Genomic DNA, 13,592 nt, shown 5'->3' with positions numbered 1-13,592 from the left:
ACGGCACATATAATCTATACCATATCACACATGAGCACCAATCTTCTATGATCAACTGTGGTATAAGGAAAACGGATTCTATAACTGCAAATTGTGGCGAAATGTAAAAAAAATGCCCACACACAAAAACCCCAGAAGAATGTGCCCGTGACCATAAGGATTTCATTGCGGAACACAGCAAAGGAAAGAAGGGACAACTTAAGTGTGTAAGTACTGTCAAGTTACCACTGTACATATCGTGACAGAAAAAAACGCCCAAGAATTTTACAAAGTAACCGCAAAAGACAAAAAGCGAAAGCCAAGGAAAATAAAACAAACAAAAAAACCAACAGATTTACATAAAACTAGAAAATAGATTTAAAAAAAGCACCGAAGAATGAAATTAATAAAAACATAAAAACAGAAGCCCTATTTATATTGTTAATGAATTACACCATTGTTCTTAGAAGACAGCGCCATCTAGTGCATTTGAATGCAAACACAGCACAGCTCTGGACAAAAGAGGCTAACTAGTGTACAACCAAGCCTGTCATTATCAAATCATTGTGTATGCAAGTCACACATTTGACATATTATTATTATTATTATTTATTTCTTAGCAGACGCCCTTATCCAGGGCGACTTACAATTGTTACAAGATATCACATTATACATTATTTCACATTATACAGATATCACATTATACATTATTTCACATACAATTACCCATTTATACAGTTGGGTTTTTACTGGAGCAATCTAGGTAAAGTACCTTGCTCAAGGGTACAACAGCAGTGTCCCCCACTGGGGATTGAACCCACGACCCTCCGGTCAAAAGTCCAGAGCCCTAACCACTACTCCACACTGCTGCCCAATATTTATATTATATATAAAACCTCTTTTAACAAAGAAGATAAGTGAATTAACCTATAAGTGTTTCTAAATTTCATTTTCTTGTGGTGCCAACATCTAAAACTCAGTCGGTCAACTCTGCACGACCATAAGACCGCTATGTTTTTATTAGAAAACAATTCAGTACCGTCAGCCAATCAGCTTCCAGTTCTAGCGGACTCATAATAGACGGCAGATGCCCGTTGGAACGTCTCAACACCAACTGGGAATCAAATTCAAAATCAATCCGCGCAAGTTCACATCTATTGGACAGTAAATACCAAGCAAATACACAATTGGTCCACATTAATGTATTATCCACCAAAACCAGCCAATCAATATCGACGACAGCGACCAATCCTGTACCTGCAACTGCGGCGAGCCAATCACAGCCTGTCAGTGAGACTGGCGCGCAGACGCAGCTTCTTTCAACAGCAACAAAGCGAGACGCGGTCAGTTCAGTAATACCGCTCCATTCATATATAGATTCAGGAGGGAAAGGATTTGTCTGAAGGTAGAAACATGGTGAGTTAGGAGGCGTTTTAAAGTGATATTTAATGAGAGGTTGTATTGGTAGTTCAGACTCCATCGTACACGGACTGTTCAGTAATTGCTCCGTTCATTCCTCAGGCAATGTCTGGAATTATAAATAGGGGTTTAAAACCCTAACATACACAATTAAAATCGATTTACTAAATAAAAAGTCATTGATTTTTTTTCTCATTTTATGTATTTCATCCGTGTTCTTTATTTTTTTTTAAAAAAATATTTTCTTAGAGCGTCTTTACTCAGCGGAAAGGTACCCGAAGAATCAGTACAAGTTCTCAAGGTAAATCTAGGGTTTAAGGTGTTTATTTTAAAGAAAACAATGATTTAAAAAATCGTTTTCTAATTGCGATAGTTCCCTCTCGATGATGGCTCTACCGTGTGATAATAGTTGACCTTGACTTTCGTTCTCGCCCTCGCTTCGGCTCGTCATTGACTGGCACTATCGCTTAATTATTAATTTTTTTTTTTTTTAAAGCGAAAAAAAAGAAACGACTTTCCTCAGTCAGCTCAGAGATAGCTTTCTTTACCTCAGTCAGATCAGAGAGGACTTTCTTTACCTCAGTCAGATCAGAAATGGCTTTCTTTACCTCAGTCAGATCAGAAATGGCTTTCTTTACCTCAGTCAGATCAGAAATGGCTTTCTTTACCTCAGGCAGATCAGAGATGGCTTTCTTTACCTCAGTCAGATCAGAAATGGCTTTCTTTACCTCAGTCAGATCAGAAATGTCTTTCTTTACCTCAGGCAGATCAGAAATGGCTTTCTTTACCTCAGTCAGATCAGAGATTATTTTCTTTACCTCAGAAAAAACCCGCCGTTGGCGCTCTCGAGCTCTGAGTCTGAAGAGCCGAGCGCGAGCTGGTGCTGAGCGCGAGCTGCAGACGGGCGTTCAGCTCAATATTATTATTTGGCAGATCCACGCTTGCCTTGACCGGCAACTTTCTTTATTTAGTTTTGATTAACACAGATTCTCCTCTCGTTTGTTTAAGTACAGCTACGGCCAAACGTTTTCCCTCACCCTTCAGAATTAAATAATGTTGCTTCATAAAGTCGAATGAAAACTGCTGAATAATGTTACCTTAAGATATTGAATTACATTCCGCTTTGTAGTTTTCCATATACTTAAAAATGATGACAAATGTGATATTTCGAAATCTAACATGAAATACTGTACTACTATTGTAGTGCCGGTGTAGTGTTAGAAAGTGGTACAGGTACCAAAATATGACCCGTGTAATGTCATAAAGTAGTACTTTTTGTCAGATTTTGCTACATGTGCAATCAATTGCGATCTGACGGGTGTTTCGCTTATGTGAAAAGGAGGTAGACTGTTCACTTTCTAATGAGTGTTTTGCAGCTGTGCAGAAGTGTTACATGCTTATCGAACCCTTTCAGGATTAAGCATTTTTCAGTGGGATGCTCCCCCAGGACCAGGCATTTTCTGGCTGCATTTGACTCTCTTCCTATAAAAATTCACTAATTTTTTTTACTTTAGCATCTTGCCATGCAAACTTTTCGCTCCCCCCCCCCCCCCTCAACATAATATTTAGGTTTTTTTTTTTAATGTCAAGTATTTTTTATGACGTATTCTGCTTAGATATACATGGATAAAAACATGTTATTTTATGACCCGATCGACGTTACAATACTTCCTGAAAGCTTTGTTGAAAAATATTGATGTTTGAGCAAATTACAAGACATTGTTTGTAATTACAAATTACAAGACATTGTACTCTTGAAATGTATTTGCTTACGATTGTAAGTCGCCCTGGATAAGGGCGTCTGCTAAGAAATTAATAATAATAATAATAATAATAATAATAATAATAATAATAATAATTGTTTCACCTGAGTGATTGCGATGACATCATACACGCAATAATGGACACTACTCTCGATTATTTTCTCAAAATAAATATTTATAAATAAAATAATAGTTATTCATTCCATTATTATCAGTAGAAAGAAATATATACCTGATAACTTTCATGAAATTTTCCAACATGATTCACAAAAACTGTTGGAAAAAGTCGATAAATGTAATTGTCTGCGGGAGTTTAAATATTGTTAGATCTTCTTTGCACACCGTACAGTCGCCACGTTTTATTTCTATCCCGAGATTAGTTTAAATCGAAGTTATAGAGCCATAAAGCTTGTAGTAAAAAAAAAAACACACAAAACAAATGCTAAGTTCATTTTACGTTTTTTTTTTTTTGCAGTTAAACTGGAAACAGACAATCAATGTCTCTAAAAAGAAAAAAACAATTCACGACGAGCAAGACAAAATGAGAAATCCACCGCCAAGTTACAGAAGAAAAAAGAGCTACAGACCCAATATATTGCATAGGAGAAATATTCACATGCTATTTCCTTAATGGTGGAAAAATATGATAATTATGTTGTGTGGATTGTGGTATTAACAATTATTTATTTGTGCTAGATAGATAGATAGATAGATAGATAGATAGATAGGGAGGGTAGCAGTGTGGAGTAGTGGTTAGGGCTCAGGACTCTTGACTAGAGGGTCGTGGGTTCAATCCCAGGTGGGGGACACTGCTGCTGTACCCTTGAGCAAGGTACTTTACCTAGATTGCTCCAGTAAAAACCCAACTGTATAAATGGGGAATTGAATGTAAAAAATAATATAATTGTAAATATAATTGTAAAAATAATGTGATATCTTGTAACAATTGTAAGTTGCCCTGGATAAGGGCGTCTGCTAAGAAATAAATAATAAAATAATAGATAGATGCACTGAACAATAATAAAGACAATGACACGTATTATTCTGAATATATCACATCAAGCTCTTTATTAAAACATCTTTCATTCCATTACTGCATAGTTATATATCAAGCAATTCTAGCACATCTATTGTCAGACAGATTATATTAGTCACCTATGTTACGGTAATGCATGCCCTGAGCTGATAAGCAGAGTGTCGTTGTCAGTATCAGCTGCTGCCCATTTCCTCAGCACCGATGACCTGGCTGTCCCTCCTCGGAGCCATTCTTTCTGTTGCATCAACGAGTTCTTTGATAAACTTCTGCTACCAGTTAGAAACGCATCGATAGTGTTCTAGTTCCTCTCGCGACAATCAATTCCTAGAGCTTACAATGCATCTGCAGCTGCTCCTGATAACATCTGCTTTCACAATGAGCAAACTCACACACCACGCACAGAGTCCACTGTCTACATGAACTCTTTCATACCCCTCACAGTACAGACACTCCCTGTATGCAGTCCGGTTCGTGTACATCGTTCCATTCATCTGTTCCTACATTCCTCTCCTTTTGATGCTAATTGGCCATAGTAAATGAAGCGTCTCACACATGCATGCATTACCTTTACACAATCCATCCTCTCTCAACGGATCTCTCTCTTTTGCGCTACGATTAGATAATATTCAGAAATGAATTTGAGAGTAAATGTATATGCTAAGATTTATTTGCGTTAATGATCTCACAGTTAAAGCTACTCTAGCTTCTCGCTCTTAATAACCATAACATCCCTATAGCAGCGTTTAATGAAGCATAGAAAATAGCAAATCATAATAATGAAGGCAATCCCCACTCCCACACCCACACCCACACCCACACATGCAGCTGTAACAAGCAAATAAGGATTTGTGTACAGCAAATTCAGCTGTCTTGTTCTGTTTGGACTCTATTTTAATTTGCAAGATATTAGGTCGTGCATTTCTTTTGACATGACAAGTGTGATGAATCAAGACAAGTGACATTTCTAATTTTTTTGGTTATATTCAAAACAGAAAATTGCAACAATATGACCTTGTAAGGCATAATCAAAGTAAGCAATACCTTACAAGTTCATGAAGCGTCTCATTACGGTGTATTGAAATAGTATTGACAATGCTTACACATCATTACAGTGTTATTGTGCACAGTTCCAGTGTACTTAATGTGGAAATCTATCACATGATATAACCCTAACTGTGATCCTTACATATATCGTGCAAGAAGATTTCAAAATTATTATTATTTATTTCTTAGCAGACGCCCTTATCCAGGGCGACTGACAATTGTTACAAGACATCACATTATTTTTACATACAATTACCCATTTATACAGTTGGGTTTTTACTGGAGCAATCTAGGTAAAGTACCTTGCTCAAGGGTACAGCAGCAGTGAACCCCACCTGGGATTGAACCCACGACCCTCCGGTCAAGAGACCAGAGCCCTAACCACTACTCCACACTGCTGCCCTATGATATGAAGTCCATTGCCACTCTGCACAATAACATTGTAATGATGTGTAAGCATTGTCAATACTGTTTCAATACACTGTAATCAGAGACACTTCATCTGAAGCGTTACCCGACGCACAGCTCCTATTTCTTCTTCAGTTGTTCTTCGTCGACTTCGATCATCACGTTTTCGTACAGCACCCCCTTCCAGGTGCCTTCTTGTTTCAGGATCTCCACTTGCCCGTCGCTCTTGACCTTCTTGACCGTCGCTGTGAAGGGAATCTCCGCGTCGTCGTCCTTGTGGGCGATGAGCTTGGCGGTGATCTTGGTGTGGGGCGGGACGGTGACTTCTGTGCTTCTGCTCTGGGAGATGGTTTTCTCTTTGGTGGACTCCTTGCCGTACTCCCCATTGTAACTCACTGTGGCGCTAACTTTCCCAAATAAAACCTCTGCAGATACAGTGGAGGAGAAGCTCCAGGCATGCTTCCAGCTGGTGGTTTCAGTGACTTTGGTTTCCCAGGTTAAGCTGAAGGTGTGTTGTTGGTTCACACTGGTGCGGTTATTATAGACATCACAGCTCACCACTGATGGCTTATCAATGAGGCATGGTACCTTGCCAAAGTCTACCTTGACGATCTCAAAGGTAGGACTGATGATGTCTCCGATGGTTGTGCTGAACCTGCAGAACTCATCCGGGCCGTCCTTTGCAGCCTCGATGTTCTGAGTCTGTCTGTGGATTCTGCTGATAAACTTTCCGTTGTCAGCTTGGAGGACGACTTTGCCGTCTTCGGTGAAGACGCTGAACTCGCAGTATTTGTCAGGGTTTGTTTTGGCCGCCTCAATGTGCTGGATTCCTGATCTGTCAATTCGGCTGAGGTACACGCCTCTACGGTCCTTCAGCAAGATCTTCCCATTTGGGGCTTTGGAAACCAGGAACTTGCACCAGCCGTCTTTGGTGCTCTTGGCTGCCTCAATGTTGTAGATATTAGATCGCTCGATGCAGCTCCAGAACATGCCGCTGTCAGCCTTGAAAGCAACTCCCTCCTCTACACCGATGTAACTTTCCAGAGGCCCCAAACTGTTTACCAGCGGCTGAAAAAAAGGATCACAAAATAACTGAGCCAGCGGCGTGTGTAACGATCAGAGTGACTGGCTGAGGTTGACATTGACCTGAGGCTTAAAGATTGAGTAGTGAGGTTCTGAAAAGTATAGCGATAAACCACATTTTTGTTTTCATTGTTAACATCCTGACAAGGTTTTACACTTATAACTTTGAAGCCTGTTTCAAAGCTCTTTTCAAAATGTCTGCTCTAGTGCCCTGATCGTGTCAGGAAACGGGTAACGCAGCAATCCGTGATGTGGTGCGGAACAGAAAAGCCAGAGCACTTGTTATGTTTTGTTTTAATCGCTCTTCCTGCAGTGATTTAGAGGACAGATCTCAAACCCCAGTGCACTAGAGCAGACATTTTGAAAAGAGCTTTGAAACAGGCTTTACAGTTGTAAGTGTAAAACGTTGTCAGGATGTTAACAATGAAAACAAAAATGTGGTTTATCGCTATACTTTTCAGAACCTCACTACAAAATCTTTCGAGGTTTCGAAACATCATATTTTTCAGGTTTTTTTTCGTGAAGTATATGGAAAACTACAAAGCGATGAGTAATTCAATATGTTAACAAGGGAACATTATTCAGCAGCTTTCATTGGACTCTATGAAGCTGAGGGAGTTCATTCTATATAGAGGGGGTGGAATTCAATATGTTAACAAGGGAACATTATTCAGCAGCTTTCATTGGACTCTATGAAGCTGAGGGAGTTCATTCTATATAGAGGGGGTGGAATTCAATATGTTAACAAGGGAACATTATTCAGCAGCTTTCATTGGACTCTATGGAGCTGAGGGAGTTGATTCTATATAGAGGGGGTGGAATTCAATATGTTAACAAGGGAACATTATTCAGCAGCTTTCACTGGACTCTATGAAGCTGAGGGAGTTCATTCTATATAGAGGGTGATGATGCAAATCCTTTGGACATACCTGTTCCTCTCTTCTACACAAGGTCAGATGTACCCCACAAAAACAACAACTTACCATCTTGAAATCTGTTTCCAATTTTGTATTGCTGCTACCTGCAAAACAGGAAGTCAGCGAGAGGGATTATTGACTGAATTGAAAGATCTGTAGAGGTTTGCTAGTCTGAGAGCCAACATTCTCCACCTTGGAGGTCCAGTGGTTAAAGACAGGAGCTTGTTACCAGGAGGTTCCAGGTTCAAAACCAGCCACTGACTCACTGTGTTTGTGTGTGTGTGTGACCCTGAGCAAGTTACTAAACCTCCTTGTGCTCCATCCTTCACATGAGATGTAAAAGAAACAAGGTCCTATTGGAAGTGACTCTGCAGCAGCAGTTGTTGATGATGCAGAGTTCACACACACCACCCCCCCCCTCCCTCCCTCCCTCCCTCCCTCCCTCCCTCCCTCCCTCCTCCCTCCCTCCCTCCAGCTTTTGGAAGTTGCTTTGGAGAAAGGCATCTGCTGAATGACTCTAATAATAATAATAATAATAATAATAATAATAATACACCCACCTGAAACACACACATTGTGGCTATTTTTGTGCTTTCTTGCAAAGTGAGAATTGGGACAGAAAACAAGAACCTGTCAATTTAACCCAGTCAGTACCAAATTCATTTTTCATTGAAAAAAATATCAGAACACAAGCTGTATTTATGTACTCTTGTCACAGGGTGACTTCATGTTTACAATTTATTTTTTTGTTCAGCACTTTTACTATAGGTATTTTAAAGCACCTCATAGGATTACTGTATTAGTATTATATTAAAGGAAATGAAAGTTTAGGAACCATCTTATTGTGAATAACAACAACGTCTATAGTATTTCAATGTTTGGGAGACTTTCACGATATGATTGAACGTTGTTAATCGTTTTGCAGCTGCCAGAGGTACACACAGTAAGACTGCACGAGTTATTTGAGCGAGTTGCTTTGAGCACGTTTTATAAAATGTTATATTGGTTTGGTATTTTAAGTTCCATTTTGCTTTACTTGGAGTGAATTGTATGTATTGTATTTTTATTATGATAGTATGTACACGTTTTTCATTATATTAAATTTGGTCTTGCCTTGTGTCTTGGTATGAAACGGCGTCTAGGCTGGGAAGGGGCTGAGAGCGAGTGACGTCACCTCCAGTGGGAGGTTTTAAGCAATTTCCGCAATGATGCTGGGAAATGTAGTTTGTACAAATACCGTTAATAGATCTTGTCAATGGATTCATTCTGGACACTTAAGGGAGGAGTTTGATGGATATAAACGAGCGGAGACACAGAGACAACGAAGAGAACTGCAAGAGACAGGGAGTGTGCCACAGAAGAGAGTTAGAGAGACGGCAGAGGAGAGCTACAGGAGTCACCGAGAGAGCAGAGACCGGAACCATCAATACTAAATGCATTAGTGGAACAAGCAGGCTGTACTGGAGAGTGGACTCAGGACCAAAAGAGTGTAGTTTTAAAAGGGAAGCAGCCGGACCACTTTTAATGATTAGTACATTGCCTAATAGGGTTTCTGACCCGCTTGCTGTTTAGGGACCCTAGCGCACCTTTATATTCTCTCTGCTAGAGTGATACCTGTGTTTTTAAAAGGATATTTGGTATTTGTCTGCAACTTGCAATTTATGGTTTTTGCACCTGTTCTATTGATATAAATATCCATGATAGAGTGAGTGGTATTTTTAGGTGCTGCATTTTAAATTAACTGTGGCTATAGGCTGTGCTCTTAAACATATGGATTGGTATAGTTAACTATAAAGAAGTATATTTTAATCTCTGTTGGGGTGTTCTGTATACTGCATAATTGTGAGTCACTCAGTGCTGTTGCTTTTTCTGTCTCCGGGGGGAGAGAGGGGGGTGCCTGCCACATCCAGGGGGGAGAGGGGGGGTGAGGGGGGTGCCTGCCACATCCAGGGAGGAGCTTGGCATCAGTGCGGGGGGTACACTAGCTGCCCCTGTTCCTGGAGCGGTTGATGAGGATCCAGTGGTGGGTATTGTGAGTTGGTGGCCTGAAATTTATTTCTTTTGTATACTTTTGCACCCTAGCAAAGTTGTGGATGTTTTTATAATTTTTTTTTGATACTTTGTGCACTAGTAAATTAGTGTGTGCCTTGTTTTTTTTTTAACTCTTGGTAACCCTTGGTACTATATAAATTGTATTATCATATTTTAATGATTTTTATAAGGATAAATAAACATTGTTTATTGTGAAATTGTACAACTGTTTGCCTTTCTTGTCATGGTCGGTCTGTTCTGAGTTCCAACTGGTCATATTTACGAACCTGTGTTGCTAGGGTCCTAGTGCCCCATAAATTTAGTCACTAGGTGGCGTAGTTGGCTACTGCTTGAATTTAAACCCCGAGTGTCCCGTGACACTCTGATCAATTCTAAATGAATATGCTACGATTCTGAAAGCGTTGCATCTTTAAGAAGTGTAACACGACACTGTGTTCAACACATACATTCCCTGCGTCCTGATTTGAGGGCAGTAGCGTTAGACGCGTTCCTGTAATCACAGCAGTAAAGCTATGAAGCTCAACACATAGAAAATGCCGCCCGATCGGTATGTTATCAACCCTTGTACGGACGTGATCATGATAACGTTTTCACCGGGCTCTGTGACGTCACCTACACAACGTATTTCAAATGCAACACTTGAAATACACGCTTTGAAAACATCAAGGTATAAATGCAACAAATGGAACATACCTTTTTGAAAACATCATTATGTTTTTGCTGTGAGATCAGGTTGCAACCAATGGCTGATAACGACCTGCTATACCTGCTGGTAGGCTCCTATTATTATTATTATTATTTATTTCTTAGCAGATGCCCTTATCCAGGGCGACTTATAATTGTTACAAGATATCACATTATTTTTACATACAATTCCCCATTTATACAGTTGGGTTTTTACTGGGGCAATCTAGGTAAAGTACCTTGCTCAAGGGTACAGCAGCAGTGTCCCCCACCTGGGATTGAACCCACGACCCTCCGGTCAAGAGTCCAGAGCCCTAACCACTACTCCACACTGCTGCCTCATTAAATTCGGACTGATAAATACTGATAACGTCCACACAACGGTTGATACCGATCGGGTGAAAATGCAGCTTTACCATCACTGAGCGGAGGAAATAAAACACCAAGACACTGATCGTTTTTAGACTTTCTTATTTTTATATTTAGGCGTCTTCAAAGCATCTGAAGGTATTAATTTGCAGAATTAATAACAGTTACATTTAGAGTGAACTTTTGAGGTTACAATCTAGTTAAAGGCGGTGAAGTCTTCTTTGGGGTCCATCGCTTCAGCAGTGAGCCGATAAAACGAAGTCAGTGCTGCAACGTGTTTTACTGCATTGCTGCAACACAGACGCCATTTGAAACTTTCTACAGATCAAGCTTTCCTACCACTTTACATGAAGCGTCTCTCATTACTGCGTAATTTACGTAGTTGCTTCGTAAATAAATGTGTGCTGTGGTAACGTCACTAGCGGGCAAGGCTGGCCAGCGACAGGAATCGCAACTCACCCAGAGACCGCACTGGAGTTCAGCGCTTTCCACGCACTTTTAAAAAAACGCTACTAGCAAAACACGAGAAGAAAATAAAAGTTTTAAACGAAACGAAACCGCACCCAAGCACAGTTTACTTTCCTTTCTCTCTGTATACTGCAGGGGTAATGGACAGTCAATCATTTAATTACCATCTCTCTCTCTCTCTCTCTCTCTCTCTCTCTCTCTCTCTCTCTCTCTCTCTCTCTCTCTCTCTCTCTCTCTCTCTCTCTCTCTCTCTCTCTCCTCTCTCTCTCTTCAAAGTGCTTTATTGGCATGACTTATTTTCCACAGTGTTGCCAAAGCAATTACATACATATTACGAACAGATGCATATATATATATATATATATATATATATATATATATATATATATATATATATATATATATATATATATGGTATGTACAAATAAGGAACCATGGACACAAAATAATAATAAATAGAAGATAAATAATAATAATACAGAAATTAAAATAAATATTGAAATAGTAATATTGAAACTATTAAATTGTGCTGTGTCACTGCGTGCCCCTCAGGTCTCTCTCTCTCTCTCTCTCTCTCTCTCTCTCTCTCTCTCTCTCTCTCTCTCTCTCTCTCTCCTCTGCGGACTTAAAATGGACTTCATGTGGAAGTCTTTGTGCACGAGATATATAAGCACACACTGTATCAGAAAAGTTAGGATTGGGGTTGGGGTTAGGATCGGGGTTGGGGTTGGGGTTAGGATCGGGGTTGGGGTTGGGGTTGGGGTTAGGATCGGGGTTGGGGTTGGGGTTGGGGTTGGGGTTAGGATCGGGGTTGGGGTTGGGGTTAGGATCGGGTTCGGGGTTGGGGTTGGGATCGGGGTTGGGGTTGGGGTTGGGGTTAGAGTAAGGGTAAATACATACCAATGAGAGAGACTTCATCTAAATTATTATTATTATTATAGATTTTTTTGGCAGACCCCTTTATCCCAGGCGACTCACACAGGTGTTCCAGGGCAGTGCAGAGTTACAATGCAAGATTCATATTTAAATACAGTGCAGTTTACAGTGAGTGCAAATCATAATACTACTAGAATACAATATGAACTAGGATGCAACAAGTTAGGATTACAGCGAGTTATCTCTACAGTGACAGATTAGCAGAGCAATAGTGCAAGGATAGCGCCTCAGGGGTTTGGAACGATCTTTAATTTCCAATGCTCTGTCGAAACTGACGGGTTTCATTGGCTGTTGTACTGCTGTTTTCTGTAGTAGAAAAAAACTACGAGAGTGTATTTTGAGAAATGAGAGCATGTTTAGCAGCATGCAGGAGGTACAGCAGACTAGATGCGCTTCTGTGATACAGCCCTAGTAAGTACACACCATGCTGAGAGACACTTCCTGTGTTACTGACTTCACATAGGAATGCAATTCACAGTACTCTGAGAATCAAGCCCAGTATTCTTCAATTAAGATTGTTATGTATTTATTTTGCAGACCCTGTATCTAAGGAGACTTACAGGTGTTACAGGGCAGTACAGGGTTACAATGCAAGCTTCATATTTAATGACATAGCAGTAGTGCAAGGCTAGTGCCTCAGCTGAGGATCCAGTAACATGCAATGCAATTTACAATAGTCTGAGAATCCAGTATTCTTGAATGGCTTACCTGAATGCTGTTGCTGTGTGCTGATGGTGCAGGTTTGAGCTGCCCGGCCCTGCCAGGGCTCTTAATACAGCACACTGACTCCGCCCCCTCGATCGCTGTCAGTGGGAGGGAGGGAGGAAGGGGGAGTGATGAAGCAGGTCTCAGGGTTGCTCAATCAATAGTGTTGAAAAAAAACTAGATTGGGTATTAAATACTAAATACATTTTTCTCATTATGTTGAAATTTGCTGTGCTTTTACTGCGGGACACTTTTATAAGGGTTAGTTTACCCTGTTTTTAATATGCTTTACCAGACCTCTCTGTGCTTTACAATGCTTCCCTATGCTTTACCAGACCTCTCTGTGCTTTACAATGCTTCCCTATGCTTTACCACACCTCTCTGTGCTTTACAATGCTTCCCTATGCTTTACCACACCTCTCTGTGCTTTACAATGCTTCCCTATGCTTTACCAGACCTCTCTGTGCTTTACAATGCTTCCCTATGCTTTACCACACCTCTCTGTGCTTTACAATGCTTCCCTATGCTTTATCAGACCTCTCTGTGCTTTACAATGCTTCCCTATGCTTTACCAGACCTCTCTGTGCTTTACAATGCTTCCCTATGCTTTATCACACCTCTCTGTGCTTTACAATGCTCCCCTATGCTTTACCACACCTCTCTGTGCTTTACAATGCTTCCCTATGCTTTACCAGACCTCTCTGTGCTTTACAATGCTTCCCTATGCTT

General features: G+C 40.4%; 1 protein-coding gene across 1 annotated transcript; it reads right to left on the bottom strand.

The window, feature by feature from the left end:
* Window positions 1–4,200: 4,200 nt before the first annotated feature.
* Window positions 4,201–12,931, bottom strand: LOC131724982 (uncharacterized). The gene is made up of 3 exons (XM_059018176.1): window positions 12,867–12,931; window positions 7,716–7,753; window positions 4,201–6,717 (listed from the first exon to the last, which is right to left on the bottom strand). The coding sequence occupies exons 2-3, from the start codon at window positions 7,716–7,718 to the stop codon at window positions 5,770–5,772; spliced, it is 951 nt and encodes a 316-aa protein (XP_058874159.1). The 5' UTR covers window positions 7,719–7,753; window positions 12,867–12,931; the 3' UTR covers window positions 4,201–5,769.
* Between the last annotated feature and the right edge of the window lie 661 nt (window positions 12,932–13,592).

This window comes from Acipenser ruthenus, chromosome 58 (genome assembly GCF_902713425.1).
Source record: "Acipenser ruthenus chromosome 58, fAciRut3.2 maternal haplotype, whole genome shotgun sequence".
In the NCBI taxonomy this organism is placed as follows: Eukaryota; Metazoa; Chordata; class Actinopteri; order Acipenseriformes; family Acipenseridae; genus Acipenser; species Acipenser ruthenus.
This window is presented reverse-complemented; position numbering and strand designations above follow the sequence as displayed.